General features: G+C 40.7%; 1 protein-coding gene across 2 annotated transcripts in view; it reads left to right on the top strand.

Moving 5' to 3' along the window:
* Positions 1-18,646, top strand: part of EP300 (E1A binding protein p300) — a 65,492-nt gene extending 46,846 nt beyond the window's left edge. For both annotated transcript variants that reach the window (XM_072868409.1, XM_072868419.1), the window contains exons 20-31: positions 233-313; positions 2,855-2,911; positions 4,369-4,446; positions 5,552-5,619; positions 7,058-7,208; positions 7,562-7,708; positions 8,129-8,242; positions 9,966-10,131; positions 10,818-10,982; positions 13,060-13,221; positions 13,667-13,948; positions 15,254-18,646. In XM_072868409.1, coding sequence (XP_072724510.1) covers positions 233-313; positions 2,855-2,911; positions 4,369-4,446; positions 5,552-5,619; positions 7,058-7,208; positions 7,562-7,708; positions 8,129-8,242; positions 9,966-10,131; positions 10,818-10,982; positions 13,060-13,221; positions 13,667-13,948; positions 15,254-17,497 — 3,715 coding nt within the window. In that variant the 3' untranslated portion in view covers positions 17,498-18,646. The remainder of the gene's footprint in view (positions 1-232; positions 314-2,854; positions 2,912-4,368; positions 4,447-5,551; positions 5,620-7,057; positions 7,209-7,561; positions 7,709-8,128; positions 8,243-9,965; positions 10,132-10,817; positions 10,983-13,059; positions 13,222-13,666; positions 13,949-15,253) is intronic.
* The last annotated feature ends 211 nt before the right edge of the window (positions 18,647-18,857 follow it).

Genomic DNA, 18,857 nt, shown 5'->3' with positions numbered 1-18,857 from the left:
AAAAAAAAAAAAAAAAACAAAACCAAAACACAAACCAAAAAAAAAACCAAACCAACCAAACACAATGTGGGGCCCATAAATCTGCATCATTGAATATCCTTGTCGCCGTTGATGACCTGCTCTCTGCTCCTGTCCCTTCCTTGGCCTGCTGTGATTGGTGGCTCCGTTGCTTGACTTGGGCTGTGTTGTGTGGACGGAGCAGTTCACCCAAATATGGCCTTCTTGCTGACAGGTATCATTTCTGTGAGAAGTGCTTCAATGAAATCCAAGGGGAGAGCGTTTCTCTGGGAGATGACCCATCACAACCTCAAACGTGAGTTATTTGTGTTTGCTTGGGCTGTGCATTCGTAAGCTTTATCATGGTCTATAGTGCTTTCTCAAAGGGAAGGAGTTTAGTTTTAGGTAATCCTTGCTGTTTGTAGGCTGGTAGAAGGTGGACTGGATGTTCTTCATAAAAGCCTGGACTTATGCTGTAGATTTTTTTCTTTAAAATCTGGACTGACTGAACTGTAGTGAAAAATAAGCACTTAGTGCTTAAAATTGCAACTGTACCAATAGAGGGGAAAGAAGAGAATCGCTTTTTTTCCCTGAAAAAGATATGAAAGTATTCTTCTGCAGAAAAATAACCATGCCTGCAGGTGACAGACATAGTTTGAAATAGTCAAACATACCATTCTGTTTATAGACTGGCTATGCTATTAAACTTGTATTCAACTTCAGATTGGTTTTCAGCCAAATCAGAAGCAGGCAACCTCCTTTTGCCATACAAATATTTTACTGTTGGAGCGCCATCTGCTTATGAGAAATGCTGTGCAGTTGTTGAGGAGATCACAGTAAAAGGCTGTGCATGGTTTTACTTGCCTTTTCCATGCTGGTGGCAAACTGCTGGGACAGGCTTTCATTCTGCTGTACCCTCCTCACACCTCCCCCAGAAAGTCTTGAAACAGAATTTTGGGAGGCTAAGGAAGCCTTTGAGGGACAAATGAGTGCCAAGCAGTTACTCTTTGAGCTGTTGAAGAAAGCTCTTTGAGGAGGGCATTGCAGGAACACCATGGGTAGAAGCAAGTGAGGAACTTAGGAAAGTCTGAAGCCAGGGGGAGAGCTGTCGAAGCTGGTAACTGGACAAACTGAGTTAACTTTCACTGGAAGTAGAAGTAGTCTTTAGCAGCATGTTACCAAATCCTGGTTGTGCTGATGGATGTATCTAGAACAGTAGTGAAATAATCCATTGGGGCTTGGGAAGATGTAAGAGTGCATCTGCCTTTCTGGAAGGAAAAAGGAAGAAATAATGTTCATATGCTGGTCAGTACAATGGGCCATGTCCCTGTGGATAGTATGGATTACTACTCTAGTAGAAGCAAAGACCCAAAATTTAATCAATATTGTCCAGTTTTGTTAATATGAGATGTGGATATGAAGTACTTACAGGAGAAGCAAGTGTCTATATACTTGTAAATCTGTGTGTAAACAAACATCAAATATATTCAAGTTTATAAATAAATTTTTGTTTAGTTGCTGAGAGAGTATGATCTTTCCCATACACAGAAGTTGGAATGGTTTGCCACAAACGTTTGAGTCAGGGTAGAAGGCAGCATAGAGTGCTTTTGATTTTTACACTAGATTTGGAAACACAGATGCTAGATACAATTTCCCCCCCCCCCCCCAATAATGAAAACAATCAAAAGCTCTTTGAACACAAGCAATGGTAAGAAGGTACTTCCAGCTCCTGGTATTCTTTTTCGTAGCTGGTTTAAGTGCTTGGTTGTTGTGCAGTGAAAATGGAGGCTATAGGCTGCACATGAGGAGCAAGTACACTTTTGAATGTTCTCTCACCTGCTTACAGGCTTTCTCTTAGGAACTCATTTTATTGGGGCACAGACATCCTGCTCCCTTCCTCTCTTCCCACAAGCTGAAGTTAGAATGAACAAAAGCAAAAAAGCTTAGGAATATATATCTCAGGTCCTGTTTACAGTTCTACTCACCATATTATAATAATAGTTTGAGGTAATTGGGAGATTGAACTTTTCCTCATTTATCTGGTAAGGAGCTTGAAGTATTCTGCAGGTGGCACTATTCAGAGTAAACACTGAAATAAAAGGATAGGAAGGTTAATGCACCTCATGCAAGTTGGATTGAGTCTCTCATTGCTTCTCAGAGAGGCATGTACTGATCTCCTCATGTTATACAGCACCCTCTTTGGGGTAAATTCTCAGAGATCTGGGTATTCTTGTATGACTGTTCTGGACTATTTTGAACCAGATTGGTGTAAAAGATAACTGGGACTTCACTGTCAAAAGGACGGAATTTCTAGCCTTGCAAATGCTGTAGGGAAGGTAAAGAAGATAGCGTGGAGTAATGGCTGGGCTGGGGTTGCAGGATTTGGAAGCTGAAATTTATCCTTTGAAGTTAATCTAGGAGGAGGGCTAGGGGAATCTGAAATAAGATAACCTACCTTTATTGGTAATCAAAGATAATTGGAATTCTCTGCCTTCAGAATATCAGAGGGGCATATCAAATAGTCCTTTCACTATGAAATACTGATCAGACTGGTCCAAAACTTGAATGTCAGCAAGTTTTACCATTTATCCTGTAGTAAAACTGAATGAGGGAGCGAGGTGGTTCTCTACAAGCTATTGTTCCATAGAAAAGAATGTTTTCCATGGGCAGAGTCAAAGGTACCGTATACTTTAGTTGTCTGTCACTCTGTAAAATACAACTCCTTTCCCTGTAGTGCCAGTAAGCGTTTAAAAAAATCTGCTTGCAAGTTTTGTCTTAGTGTGTGGATATGTGTGGTAAGGCATGAATGTATGTTGTCTTGTGTTAAAACTGAGTTCTATTGCCTGTTTCTCCGTAGCACGATAAACAAAGAACAGTTTTCAAAAAGGAAAAACGATACACTGGACCCTGAACTGTAAGTAATGCTGTCACACTTTGAATGATCCTCGTTTCATTATAATTATTTTGTAAAAGACATGTTACTCATTCACCATCATCTTGGTTTTTCAATGTGTTCCAAATTTCATGTAGCTCTGTTAACTGGCAGGGGCTGCTCTGTAAGCAGCATATCTGGCATTCTGTCCTGAGAACCCAAACCACCACAGCTGTACTTAAGAAATACATAATGCTGTATGTATGGGCCAAAATTATTGTATTTTGTTGTCTTGAAAGTGGATTCAACAGAAGGATGAATGCAGATAACTCTGCTTTGAAACCCTGTTGTCACAAATGCTCAAGTCTTAGAACTGATTGAGTCATTTGGCAGTAGCTCTTCTGGTGCTGTTGGCTTTTCTAGTTGTCATATTTTATGGGCAGCTGTAGTAGAAGGAAAAGTTGTTAAATTTGAATCAACCAGGTTTCTATGCTGCTCTGGCAGCAGAACTGTAGACATTCAGTAAAGTTAAGATGATGGTGACTTGGCTGCTTTTCTTCATATTCCGAGCGTTTTTTTGAAGCCACTTTACATGGTCCTGCATTATACACCTATGCTGCTACTCTGCAAACATTATCTTCATTCTCAAATGAATGAGCAAAAAGGATATGTATTCTTCCTACACCATCCTTGTAAGGGCATAAGGGTCAGCCAGTTCTTCTGTTTTACAAGGGCTGTGGGAAGGAGAGAATAGTAACTTGATTCATAACTTTTCTTTCCCTTTGTTATAGTGAAGATGCAGGCTAACACTAGAATACAAGCCTAACTTACAGTATGATACCATATGCTCTACTTAAATGACAGCTATTCATTCGAAGTCTCGGACTCTTACAAATAGACACGTTCAAAAGGAGTCAGATTGTCCTGATACATGAAGCAACCTTAGGTATTTTGGAGAATTATATTCACCAACATCTGTGAAGTAGACCATATCACTTACCTCAGTTGTCCTTAAATCTCTGCTAGTCTTCTGAAAGTGACTTCGATATTGCTTCTGTTTTCTTCCTTCCCACCTTTCTGCAGTATATTTGCAATGTACCCCAGGCTTCAAGCATAGTGGGGCAACTAACAGCCAAGTATTGCTCCTCGTTCGTTGCTTCTGACACCTATGAATCAATTTTCCCCTCTTCATTATAGCAACAAGCAGTTTACAGATTTTATCCTTAGAAGGGCTTCACTTCAAAAAAATGAATTAAGTGAATGGCAGTAAGGCAAGCAAATGGTGATAATAATAATGTGTCCCCGCATAGTCTACCTGACTTGAGCTGACAGATTCTTAATTCATTCTGGAGGCAGTTCTCAGCATAGATTTGCCCTCTACGTTAAATAGGCTCAAGAGCCTAAACGCTAGAACTCCTCTAATAAAATATTACAAAATACACAAGCAAGTAATGATGCTACTAACCTTGCTTCCCTTCCCCCTTTTTTTCCTTCTGCAGATTTGTTGAATGTATAGAGTGTGGAAGAAAAATGCACCAGATCTGTGTTCTTCATAATGAGATAATCTGGCCTTCTGGGTGAGGAATTTCTCCTCCTTAAGTAAAGAGTATATGATAGATTTACTAGAGTTAGTGCATAAACTTCCTTATACTGGTTGTATTTAAAAGCATGTCTAATGGAAGAAGTTGCATTCCCACCTGAAAGTTTTACAGAATCTATAGGGTAACATCAAATTTAGACATCATATCTTACTGTGTTGTGTGTGAAGTTGTTTCTAATCTTAAATGTTTTTAACATTCCTTTGTTGGGAAGAGGGCCTTTCAGCCTTACATTTCAGCCTTTTATGTTTAAAGATACTAGTCCTTCATGAAAAGATGTTTCTAGTTCTGGTAACAATTTCATACTGATCTATTTTCTGCACAAATCATATTGCTTTGTCATCTTCAAAAAAAAAATTGTAACAACTAAAGAATTTAACAGGTGAATTCACTTTTATGACCTTGGTGATCAGATTAAATCTGAAAAACAATCTAGTGTTCTTTAGATACTCCATAGTTCTTGATCAACATACTGGATTTTCTTCTGATTGCTTTAAAAGCTTTTTAAAAAAGCTGATAGATTATATGTAGATAAAGCTCTGTAAGAGCTTAAATGTTCCCTTTCTTGACAAGAAAGCTATGACTTTTTCCATTCTGTTGTCCCATCCACATTGCTGCAGAAGAGGGTAGACATCCTGTAAATGAGGAAGAATCTGCCCATCATTTCATGCTGCAGCGTATTTGGGTGTTTAGAAAAAAATCAGCCTTTTGTTTTGTGTGTTGTGGTATCTCATCTTCATCAGAGACAGCAGTTTGAGACTATTTGTTCCAAGAATACTTTAAGCCAATATTGTTAGACATGCCAGTGGAGACCCTGTTTCCTGGGCTTGCAGGTGGTGTCATGGGTGACTGACAGGAGATGCACCCCCTGGAGCTTAGATCCTCCTCTGCAGCTCTGAAACAGTTGGGCTGTTTCTGCTGGCACTGTTCTTTTCTTTGTGCTGTCTTTTATTTCAAATTTCAGTTAAGGTATTTTCCAGACCAGGTAAGATCTGGTGAAAGATTTTGCTTCTAATGGTAAGATGCTAAGGAACTTTATGGTCTGACTTGGGGTGGTTTTTCACTTTCTCGTATTTTGCTTCAGCTTTGTCTGTGATGGCTGCCTAAAGAAAACAGGACGAACCAGGAAAGAGAACAAATTCTCTGCTAAAAGTAAGATTCTGACACTTGCACCAACAAATCTTAAATAATTTAAGAATGGGGAAGACGTTGCTCTTATGCTCGTTTTGCATTTATTTCAGGTTTTTTGAGTTAAAGGAGGATACTTTTGGTCAGTTCTGAACATCAGTTCTGTAGTGTTCAGAATGTTTGCATTCACAGGTGTTGTCGTTGGTTAATAGTCTGTTGTAGAGGGTTAACGTACTGTTTTAGAGCACTACTAATACAAGATACACATCCTTTTATCTCAATTGCAGTATTAATAGCGTTGGGAAATAGTTGCTGTGTGACTGCAGTCTCACTTAAATTTTTGATAACGTGTTCAAGTCACCGTGACTCTGCTCTTAAAAGCTTTGGTTGAGATAAAGGTTGCATCACCTGGTGACAAAACTCTCCATAGACATTTCCTCTTGATCAAGGCAACTGATTTGAAGGCAGTGTAGGAGGAAATTTGTGCAGTCATTGTCCATCTGTTCTATAGACAAAATAAGTCTTTCAGAAGCTGCTTAGGTTGGTGTACTTCTTACAAATAGTATTTACATTTCTGCTAAAAAAATTAAAATAAAAAATAAAAAAAATCCCTGGCCAACCAGGAATCAAGATTCAGCAAACCATTTAAGGAATGGTTTCAACATCTGAGTCTTTTTCCAAAATCAAAACTCCCTAGATTCACCAAGAATACAGGAAGAATACTAGGGGTTTTTTTACAGTTTTTATCAGCTTTTGTTTCTAGCAACCTGTATGTATTGCATACTTAACGTAGTATAGTGATGCTTTACTGAAGGGTGTCAAACTGGAAAAATGAAAAGCAGATCAGCAGATCTGTAACTCTGCCAGAAGTAATGGACAGCAATGAGACAAGCCCTGTTACACCAGCCCTCAAACTCTCTTTCAGCTTTAGGTTTTGTGTCTGCTAACATTATGCTTGTACTTCTTCTGTATGAAGATTGTTTGAAAATTAGAAACTTCTAAACTAACTACGTTACTTGCAGATACAGTTATATTTAGTTGTTCTTTCCATTATTAAAATATATTATTTTGGTAAGTGGAGAGACTAACTTGGCTAGTGTGGCTTTATAGGCAGAATATACTTCCAAATGCAATGTCTGCTCTTGAAGCTATGTCTGAGAGCAGTGTTTTGTAATCCAGTTTAAGTAATTAATAGCTTCTATTCAGGAGGAGCCTTAATTGTGATTGACTTTTAAGACAGATAGAATCTGTATTTCAACCCAATTTCTTTCTTCATTTAAATAATGTATAAATTATTTAATAAATTATTTAAATGTTAAAACTATAGTTAAAGGTAAAGCTTTAATTTATGGTAATGTACTGTATGCATTAAGAGTCACTTTTCATTTAACATCTGAATAGAGAAATCTCATTTGAGCAGTTCAGTTTTGTATATATAGAGCGCTGTACTTTTCTCCTGCAGGGTTACCGGCTACAAGACTTGGTACCTTCTTGGAGAACAGGGTCAATGATTTCCTAAGACGACAGAATCACCCTGAGGCAGGAGAGGTTACAGTTAGGGTGGTACATGCATCTGACAAAACTGTCGAAGTAAAACCAGGAATGAAAGCAAGGTATGTTCTTTCCATTTCTAATTTTGCTTTCTTTTGGGGGGAGGTGGAAGCTATTTGAATTTACTTACATGTAACTATTTTTTAAAAATAGGCTGTTGTATTCAAAACCTCACCACTGACCAGTTCTTGACAAACAGATGTTACAGCAGCATATTAATTATTTCTGATGAGTGTCATCTTTTTTTATAGTAAAAAGTGGATGCCTGGTCTTTTGAGTAGTCTGTAAGCATTTAACTTTTGCACTAAAGTTACACTTACAGTAGCCCTCATCATTGTTGCCTTTGCCTAGTGACATGTATTCTCTAATATGTGAATATATTTGGTATTCCACTTTTACCCTCTGTAACCTGCAGGTTTGTAGACAGCGGAGAGATGGCTGAGTCTTTCCCTTATCGAACAAAAGCGCTTTTTGCCTTTGAGGAGATTGATGGTGTAGACTTATGCTTCTTTGGGATGCATGTACAGGAGTATGGCTCAGACTGTCCTCCACCCAATCAAAGGTGAGGAGCTGCATGAAAGTTTTATTTTATTTTGGAACTGTGTCTCAGTTGGGTGAACCTTCCAAAGTTCTGTGTAGAGCTTCGGTGTTGCACCTATGAAGACTCTTAGTGCTGTTAGCTTCTAGAAACAAAGTAGCTTCGATAGGGAATATGTCAGTTAGAGTCACTACTGGGGATGCTGGCTGGCAGGCAGTGTTGCCTTAAGGAGCAGTTGTCTGTATTCTCAAGGAAGGGATTGCATAGTTCTAGAGAAACGAGGCTAGGATACCAAAAGAAAGCTGAGTTTCTAGAGGTAAATTAGCATCAGAGGCTTTGAAATTGCTGTTGTACTGGATGCTTCAAATGTATAAAATAACGTGAATAAACTTGCAGAACTGCCTTGAAATCTCTGCTTCTCATCATGTCTTTTTTTTTTTTTAGGCGAGTGTATATATCTTACCTTGACAGTGTTCATTTCTTCCGCCCTAAATGCTTGAGGACTGCTGTCTATCACGAAATACTAATTGGGTATCTAGAATATGTCAAGAAACTAGGGTAAGTCTTTTTTTAGTGTTTTCTTCTGTGCAGCATTTGTGTTCTTATTGCAAATGAAATTACTACATCCTGTTGTGCAGAATATGGTACCTAAATATCAACTGGTGGTAGAATAACTTGGCAACAACTGTGTATAGTTGCAAAGGAGAAAAGACAAAAAGGGATTGCAGACTTTTCAGGAGAGGCTTATGCTTCAGATTATTTTAGGTTTCCAAACTTATGTAAAAATTCCTTAAGTCTAAGTAGAAAGTGAGCCTTTTTATCTGGACCATAAAATCTTGCTGGGCTTGTTGATAGTGCAGTCCTTGTGTAATGCCACTGCTTTAATCAGGTTATTCCTTTGGGCTGGCAAGTTAAGTTCTTAGCCATGTTTATTAGGAGAAAGGTAAGTGTATTCTGCCTGTACTGATTAACTCTAACAGCTGTGTAAGGCCACGAAGAAATCTCTTATAGAATGAGTAGTTGAAATTGTGAGAAACTGAAAAGTTAAAAGAGAAAGAGGAGAGTATACTTGGGACAGCACAAAAGAGAACACAGAACAACTGAAGAAATGAGAAAGGTGGAAATTAAATGACCATGATTACTGAAGTAGAAAAGGCAGTGAAGTAAACATCAATCTATTGTCAAAGGTATCTGGTGTAGCTTGACAGTTATTCATGAAGAAACTGTTAGGGACTATGTTGAGAGTAGTTTGCATGAGAAAAATTAGGGGAGTCAGAATGGAGGTGGCTGGTGCTGTCTTCGGTACCTCAGTGAGAGGATATATTCCTCAGTACTTCAAAGGCATACGTTAGACTCCTTTCTGCTTTATTTATTGTGTATTTTCTAACCTGTAAAATTGCTGCATAGAGCTCAGGCCTCAGTTTTACTTAATGCTGTTTTCTGTGCTAATGGGTAACATCAGGTTCTCATTTTGGGAGAACAATATTTGTCACGCAGTATCATCTCTCCCTTCTCAGGCAGAAGGAATGACAACTGGCTGCAGTTCCCAGGGTTTGGGTAGGGTTCTGCAGAGCCATTTCTCAGCATGGCGAGGATGGTTACTTTTCTCTGACTTGAGATCTGATTATTCCTCCTACTGGAGTTCTTTTCAAAAACTAATAGAGAAGAACGAGGATGAAGAAGTGATCTTTGTAGTATTATATTCTCTGCAGCTGCTACTATTTGGATGTCATCTTCATAGTACTTAGATTGTACACCAAATAGCATAGGTTGACAGTGACTGTTTATTCCCAGATATAATTGTGAAACCTTTTAAAACTGATCCTCAAAGTTAAAAACCAGAGGATTTACAGTAGAAAAACAAGTAGTGTGTTTAAGTAAATCTGTTTTAAAAATGTTGCTAGATAATGAATGACTGCACTGTCTCAAGGAAAAAGAATTCTGGCTTTTACTACTGAAATACCTAGTCTCCATCTTTCTTAGTTAATTGGGAGGTGGCAATTGCAGGTCTATATCAGGCTTTGATTTTTATCTAGACTGGAAAATGCATACACTTTATATAAACGACTCCACATACAGTGCTGAATTTTAAAAAATTAGTGAAAAGATGAATGAAGCTGGAATGAACACTAGAATTAAAGTCTTGGAGAGCTAGAATTATTGTCCATCTGGTAACAGGAGCCAGCTTTGTGGTGGCTCCATCTCGTGGCAGAGAGGAGAGCAAGCTCTAGTGTTAATCATCAGAGCCCACATGTACTCTTTTTTTGTCTAATCATGCTAGGTATACTACTGGACATATCTGGGCATGCCCACCTAGTGAAGGAGATGACTACATCTTCCATTGCCATCCTCCTGATCAAAAGATACCTAAACCCAAACGACTTCAAGAGTGGTACAAAAAGATGCTGGACAAATCTGTGTCGGAGCGCATTGTCCATGATTACAAGGTTTGTTAAGTGTGTGTTAGTGGGGGGGGGGGGCGGCGGGGGGGGAGGGTTGGTTGACCAGTCTTGTCTTGGTTTCTTCCTTGCCTTATGCGTTGTGCCTGATTCTTGGAGTTTACTGTGTTGTTTTAAGTGAACTGAGCACTAAAAGTTTAAGAGTTAAAAGATACCCTTTTCAAAGCATGTAGCTTCTGAAATCATTCTAGCAAGAGAATTGAAATTATTCCTTAGAACAAACTAAATTCTTGAGGAATACTGTAAAAGAGAGCAAATCTCATTTCATTTATACAAAGAAAATACATGGAATCTTTAATCTTCCTGTGTTAAATAAAATTGCAGAGTTAGGCTGCTGATGTGGTAAGAAGTATGTAAAAGCTTTGGAATTATCAGGACTTCAGCTAGTGTTGACAATATAGTGATCATATTGTCCCATTTGGTAAGTATGCATATTGAAGTCTAGCACATGGTAATGATTTATTTCTTCGGAGCGGAAATATTTGAGATGTGTTTGACTAACTGTCTGTAACTGATGCAGTGTTAAATCTGCACTTAGAACGTGCTCTCAAAATGAATTGACATATTAAGCTCTCCTCTGTTTGATTCGCTGGTGCCTTTTTTTATCACTTATTGAAAAGGTTGCCTTTATGAGGCTTGTAACAGTGGTAACCAAGTGTTTTGCTCTTTTTCAGGATATATTTAAGCAGGCAACAGAAGATCGTCTAACAAGTGCAAAAGAGCTACCTTACTTCGAAGGGGATTTCTGGCCTAATGTTCTAGAGGAGAGCATTAAGGAACTAGAGCAAGAGGAAGAAGAACGGAAGAGAGAAGAAAACACTAGTAATGAAAGCACGGATGTAAGAATGCTTCTGGTATTTCATGATCTAATGCAAAGTTGTGATTACATATGGCTAATTAAAAAAAAAGGGGGGGGGCCTAGGCACTTTGGTTAACTGGCTTTTTTACCTTTCTAGCTTCACTGTAATATAAATTTCAATTTTACATTTTATAAATTAGAGCTGTTAAAATACCACTAAGCTACATTCGTATGAGCAGTGGCTGTTTATATGGTTATAAACCCAACTAATTACCAAAGTCAATTAGATTGAAACAGCTGCTAGTTGAATATTTTGGTGCTGAAATCCAGTTGTTATCAACGTTCATGCTGCAACCTCAGCCTGACTTGGAAGCTCTTTCCTTAAGCTTTAGCTTTTGGACAGTGGCTAACTCTTTATCCAACTTAGATGTTATAATACCAATCTTAGCAGAATGTTCTGAGAAAGTAACATTGTGATTTAGTAGTTTACTCAGTATAGTTTTTTTTACTAGAAAGTTTTAAGGCATTGATCTGAAGCACAAAATACTGCTGAACTGTTGTTGGGCTACTTAAACTAGAGAAATTTCTTGCTGGTATCTTGTGCAATTTTTTTGGAGAACATGCAATCAACTGTGCTTTCACATTCCACAAAGAACAAAAAAAGGTATGCCTCTTAATTCAGTAATAACTTTGAAAATTAACAGATGCAGAATTTATGTATCTGCCCATCCTTGGATCTTCTGAGCTTTTATGGAAGGGGTAGTGAATCTAGGATGAAGTTAGTAGTTTTGCTCACACAGTAGTACTTGTTAGTTGAGTCTGTTTGAACACTGCTGCTTCGTCACCTTATTAGATTTTTGTTGGGCTTTAGAATTAATCTTTTTCCTAAAAGATCTTTTGGATCAAAAAAGTTAGATTTAACATTAAAACTAGAATTTGAGGTTCTCCTGTGCTGCTCTTTGCAATGCCTCCTTTCAAGGATTTTGAATAAACTAAGTGCAAGAGTAACCTGGGAATTAGGCAACCTGATATCAAATTTGCATTAACTAACATCTTACTTTGGAAGGTATTATTTAAAGGTTTGGTTTCCACTTGGCATAGCTGCGAGTTCCCATCTCTCTAATATACCAGAAATCAGTGGCAAGGAATCTGACCTAGCTCTGTGTGTGAGGTTGGTCAATGCTCAGTTGATCTCCCACAGCAGTTTGGCCCCAAAATCCTGTGGTGGGGGAAGCTTGCAGCATATTATTATTTAACCTTTATTATTAAAAATAATTTAAACTCTTTATTGACCCCATGTTTCACTTCTTGAAAATGAGGCAATAATAAACTGTATTCTCAAATTAAGTGGTAGTCATTCATGTTCACTGGAAATTTCCATCCTGACAAAGTTATTTTAAGCTTAGGAAAAATGCTTATTTGGATAAGAATTGCTTTGATCCTTGATCATCATATGCTGTAGTGTTTTGAGCGGCCCTCTGAGAAGCACAGAGGAATAAACTGTTCATTGCTAATTGATTATAATTGAAATTAAGCTGACCTGTTTTGTTCGACTGTTGCAGGATATGACAGGAGGAAGGTGCATACTAGAAATTGCACTACTAATGCCTTTTGGACTCAGAACAACAGCTGCATATCAAAATCAGTTTAATGCACTCTATTAAATAAAAACAAATCTGTCAGAGCTGTAACAAACTACATCTAGGCAGATTAAGTCTTTCTCACCTCTGGTCAGTGCAATATCACTTGTACTTTTCAGTTGTTTTTAGTTTTGAATTGCATTGAGAAGCCATTTGCTGAACTCCTTTGTGATTATCCAAGAGGTTCTTCAGTGTTCAACTATAGCAGACAAACAGGTTTCAGTAAATAACGTTTCCCTTGCACCTCCTGAGCATTCATGCTTTTAATATTTTTAGAACAATGTACTGCTGATCTTTATCTTCTGGAGTGATTCTAATGGAATTAATTTAATGTTTCAGGGGACCCTGGTAAGTGTCTTCGGAGTAAATTATTGTAAAGTGTGTTTCTTCCTGCAGTTATAGAAGATGTGAAAGTAATAAAATGCTGATGTGGTGTGACTTAGATACCTGACACAAAATGCCTTTAAAAATTAATAGGTGAGCAAGGGAGACAGCAAAAATGCCAAAAAGAAGAACAATAAGAAGACAAGTAAGAACAAGAGCAGCTTGAGTCGTGGCAATAAGAAAAAGCCTGGCATGCCCAATGTGTCAAATGACCTCTCCCAAAAGTTGTATGCCACTATGGAGAAGCACAAGGAGGTAAGAGTTGATAGAATGAGAAATATGTATTTTACTTAAGTAGAGAGGTGTTCAAAGCTTTGATACTCCAGAGTTGTGCCCTGTAAACTATACAGGTTTGGCTGGAGAATTGAGTGGCACACCAGACAAGTACCAGTAAGTCTGGGCGCTCTTTGCTGCGAGGGCAGTGGGGATAAATACAACTGTTCCCATACAGAACTTCCTAATCTAGATTGTCACAACAGTTTTACTGTTACTGTTCAGTCCAGTGTTCCTTACCTAATGCTTCTGAAGAAGGTGAACCTGCAGGGCACCCAGAGGTTTGAAATTTCCCAGCCCTTACAAGCACACCACCTTGGTGGCACATCATTCAGGTGTTAGTTGGTCCTGGGATTGTATGCTCTGTAATGAAGTTTGGCAACCAAAACATCTTGATAAGTTCTAGCATTGTCTTTTTACGTTTCAGGTCTTTTTTGTCATCCGTCTCATTGCTGGCCCTGCAGCCAACTCCCTGCCCCCCATTGTTGAGCCTGACCCACTCATTCCATGTGACCTGATGGATGGGCGTGATGCTTTCCTAACCCTTGCTAGAGACAAGCACCTGGAGTTCTCCTCACTACGAAGGGCTCAGTGGTCAACCATGTGCATGCTGGTGGAACTGCATACCCAGAGCCAAGACCGCTTTGTTTACACCTGCAACGAGTGCAAGCATCATGTGGAGACCAGATGGCACTGCACTGTTTGTGAGGTATGCTTGGTGAAGTTTTCCCTACTTGTGTCCCCGTATCTCTGTGCCCAGAGTGCTCTTTACCTGAACTAATTTGTCAGTATTAACTGATGGAAAAAGATCTGTACAGCTCATCCTCTGGCAGTTCAGAAAGAAAGGAGAGGAAACGTTTTCTGTAACAAGTGATTCTACTAATCTGCTACTTGGTGTGATTTTTGTCTTCAGTTCTCCACAGCTTGAAAGTAGAAGTAGAATTGTATTTCCTGTAGTTCATTTAAGGTGCTGCTGCTTAAGCAGTTGGGAAGTGTAGTAATTGCTTGAGCTGTAATGGTAGGATCAGCTGATTTTTCTGAAGAGCAATGCATCCTTTCTTCTTCCAGAGTCAGAAGTGTTGTGCTGCAGTATTTCTGTAAATAGGGCCCTCCCTTGGTTTACTGGCATAGAGGTTTTTCTATGCTAGAAGTCAGATTCCTATATTTGGGTGACTCTTCCTCTGCCCTGTTGTCTTTCTGTAGCATGCTGCAAACAGCATTTTTGTCTTCAGAAGTGTTTGCAATACCAGTGTGTTTGAAGATCAAGTTCAGTGGTCTGGGTCAATGCTGAACCCTCCAGAAGCTAGACTAACCTTGAATCTGGCTTGTAACTAAATTTTTTAGCCTGTTGGAAGTAAATGACTGTCTCGGATTCAGTTCTGAAAAGCTCTGATTAAAATTTGATGCTCCCATTTCCTCATATATACCAGAAAATAAATTATAAATTTCCTATGGATTAATGAGTCCTGAGGACTTGGATCAATTATGGAGCCCAAACTCTTGTGCTGTTGCTTTCACAGAATGCAAATGCTGTTCTATTCTTCTGCCCAGTACACTCTGCTGTTGCCTGAAAACTGAAAATGCAGCTTTCATTCTCCTTTTTTTTTGAAAATTGGTACCTCTCCTGCCACTCTTGCCCTCTTCCTTTGAAGCAGCAGCAGATGGGCAGCTATTTGTTCCTGGCCTTTTTCTTCTTTCCTATCAGGAAAGAAAGGGATTTTTCTGGTCCAGCTGAATAATGTGTGACTTACTAGCTCAGAGCAAACTTGTTTTTCAAGCCATATATATTTTGTGTAGATTTCAGACACCCTTGCACCCACACACTTTCCCTGGCTATAATTTGGATTTATCCCTTCTCTAGTACCTCAACATGGTGTGAAAGATTAACTTTTTCCCTAGAGCAACAATTTGCCTGGAACAGACAGGGAGGAATTTGTTGAGGTGGCATGACATCATTTGTTTATTATATGGAGTTTCAGGAGCACTGATAACTCTTGCTTCGTTGTCTTTCCAGGATTATGACCTGTGCATCACCTGCTATAACACTAAAAACCATGACCACAAGATGGAAAAATTAGGCCTTGGTCTAGATGATGAGAGCAACAACCAGCAGACTGCAACCACCCAGAGCCCTGGTGATTCCCGCCGCCTGAGCATTCAGCGCTGTATCCAGTCTCTGGTCCATGCCTGCCAGTGTCGTAATGCCAACTGCTCACTGCCGTCCTGTCAGAAGATGAAACGGGTTGTTCAACACACCAAAGGCTGCAAACGCAAAACCAACGGAGGGTGCCCCATCTGCAAGCAACTCATTGCTCTCTGCTGCTACCATGCAAAGCACTGCCAGGAGAACAAGTGCCCAGTGCCCTTCTGCCTCAACATTAAACACAAGCTCCGTCAACAGCAACTTCAGCACCGCCTGCAACAGGCACAGATGCTCCGAAGGAGGATGGCAAGTATGCAGCGGACAGGTGTGGTAGGCCAGCAGCAAGGATTGCCCTCGCCAACGCCAGCCACCCCCACAACTCCAACAGGCCAGCAGCCCCCAACGCCGCAAACGCCACAACCCCAGCCTCCGCCCCAGCCTGCCTCGCAGCCTCAACCTGCACCTCCCAACAGTATGCCACCCTACACCATGCCAAGAACTCAGCCCCCCAGTGCTGTGTCCCAGGGCAAGGCAGGTGGCCAGGTGACTCCTCCAACTCCACCCCAGCCACCTCAACCACCAGTTCAAGGTCCTCCTCCAGCAGCAGTGGAAATGGCCATGCAGATCCAGCGGGCAGCAGAGACCCAGCGTCAGATGGCACAGGTTCAGATCTTCCAAAGGCCGATTCAGCACCAGATGCCCCAGATGCCGCCTATGGGAATGAACCCTCCACAGATGGGCAGAGGTCCTGGTGGTCATATAGACCAAGGAATGGGGCCGGCAGGAATCCAGCAGCAGCCACCATGGGTGCAGGGGGGCTTACCCCAAGCTCAGCTACAGCCAGGAATGCAGAGGCCATCCATGATGTCAGTAGCCCAGCCAGGTCAGCCGATGAATATGGCACCTCAGCCAGGGATGGGTCAGGTACCTGGCGCTGCTCAGCCCAAACAACCACCTCTGCCCCAGGCAGCCTTACAAAACCTACTGCGGACTCTCAGGTCTCCCAGCTCACCCATGCAGCAGCAGCAGGTGCTTAACATCCTTCACTCCAATCCTCAGCTGCTGGCTGCTTTCATCAAGCAGCGGGCTGCCAAGTATGCGGGGTCCCAGAACCCCCAGGGGATGACAGGTCAGCCTGGCATCCCCCAGGGTCAGCCAGGTCTCCAGCCACAGCAGGCCATGCAAGGGCAGCAAGGAGGGGTGCACCCCAACCCAGCCATGCAGAACATGAACCCCATGCAAGCGGGAGTTCAGAGGCCCAGCATGCCCCAGCAGCAGCCACAGCAGCAGCCACAGCAGGCCATGTCTGGGATGAATCCTCAGGCGCAGCAGATGAATATGAATCACTCGGGGATGGCTCCCCAGTTCCGAGACCTCCTGATGAGACGGCACCAGATGATTGAGCAGCAGCGCCACCAGCAGCAACAGCAGCAGCAGGGAGCAGGACCAGCACTGGGGCCGGGGATGGCCAACCACAACCAGTTTCAGCAGCCCCAGGGCGTCGGGTATCCCCAACAGCAGCAGCAGCAGCAACAGCAGCAGCGAATGCAGCATCACATGCAGCAGATGCAGCAAGGAAACATGGGACAAATAAGCCAGCTTCCACAGGCGATGAGTGCAGAGACAGGAGCCAGTTTGCAGCAGGCTTTTCAGCAGAGGCTACTTCAGCAGCAGATGGGGTCCCCAGCTCAGCCCAATCCTATGAGCCCCCAACAGCACATGCTCCCCAATCAAGCCCAGTCCCCACACCTACAGGGCCAGCAGCTCCCTTCATCGCTCACCAATCAAGTGCGTTCTCCGCAGCCTGTACCCTCACCGCGGCCCCAGTCCCAGCCCCCCCATTCCAGCCCGTCCCCCCGGATGCAACCTCAGCCTTCTCCACACCACGTCTCCCCGCAGACCAGCTCCCCACATCCAGGACTGGTAGCTGCCCAGGCTAACCCCATGGATCAAGGGCACTTTGCCAGCCCGGACCAGAGTGCAATGCTTTCCCAGCTTGCTAGCAATCCCGGCATGGCAGGCCTCCATGGTACAAGCGCCACGGAACTGGGGCTCAGCTCCGAGAACTCAGACTTGAATTCAAACCTTTCACAGAGTACACTAGACATACACTAGACACATTGTAGCATTTTGGGAGCAAAAAAAAATTTAAAAAATAAAAAAAGAAAGAAAAAACTTATTTTCTCAAGACTTTTTGTACTGAAGACAAATTTTTTTGAATCTTTCTTAGCTAAAACAACATTTTTCCCTGGAACACATCTGAACTCTGCAGCAGTTCCAACCAACAATGAACCTGAGGGACAGTAGAGTACAAAGAATATATTTTTGTTATGGCTGGAATCATAACCAGTCCTTTTTCTTGTTTTTTTTTCCTCGTGTGCGTTGGGGAGGTTGGGGGAAGCAGGTGGTCTTTTGGCTGTTCACCAAAGGATGCCCTACTCACGCCTCCAATAGGTTTTATTTTTTTTTAAATTAATGAAAATATGTAATATTGATAGTTATTATTTACTGAGGCAGATGGTAAACATTTTCCCTATTCTGGTTTTTCTTCATGTCACTGCAAAAAACCACAACAAAAACAAAAAAAAACACCACAGGAGAACCTTTTCCTAAAACCGGAGGACAAAAGGGGTTAATGTTGCTTTAAAAATACATTACATATATAAATATATATATATAAAAATAAATACCAATCTTTTCCTCTTTGGTTGGAAATATGTCAATTCTTTGAAAAATGTAAAAATATTAAATAACTCAGTCCCCTCCTGAAGTCTACTTTTGTCCTCCAAGAATTTTCTATACAAGAGTCTGAACTTAAAAAAAAACTTCAAGTATTAAAATAATTTGTACATGTAGAGAGAAGACAACATTTTTGCAAATACACAGGGGCAGCTGCCAAATGGATGTAGTATATATATTGTGGTTTCTGTTTTCTTGAAAGAATTTTTTTTTGTTATTTTTACATCTAACAAAGGAAAAAAAATAAAAAAGAGGGTAAGAAACAATTCCAAGGGGATGATTTTAACCTGAGAAAAAGTCCCTGGGGTTTCTTCTTTATGCTTGCTTTCTCTCTCCTGTGCCCCTTTCCCCATCCTCTTCCACTTTCTGTAAAACTTGAAAATAGAAAGCAAAAAAGACCCTCAAATGTTGTAAATCATGCAATTAAAGTTGATTACTTATAAATATGAACTTTCGATCACTGTATAGACTGTTAAAAATTGATTTCTTATTACCTATTGTTAAATAAACTGTGTGAGACAGACAGCCTGTTTTTAATGTTTCCCTTTTCTCCCACATGTGTTGCTTGTTCTTAAAATGGTGGGGGTAGCAGAATATATGCTACTTTGAATGTTCGCTATTTAGATGTCGGAGAGCTATTTAATGTATATGACTGTTTTAAAATGCAAATCTCTAATAAGGGACGTGGAGTAATAATTAGTCTTCTAAATGGACACTTTTGGTACAACTCTGCATT

This window comes from Ciconia boyciana, chromosome 1 (assembly GCF_034638445.1).
Source record: "Ciconia boyciana chromosome 1, ASM3463844v1, whole genome shotgun sequence".
Lineage (NCBI taxonomy): Eukaryota > Metazoa > Chordata > Aves > Ciconiiformes > Ciconiidae > Ciconia > Ciconia boyciana.
This window is presented reverse-complemented; position numbering and strand designations above follow the sequence as displayed.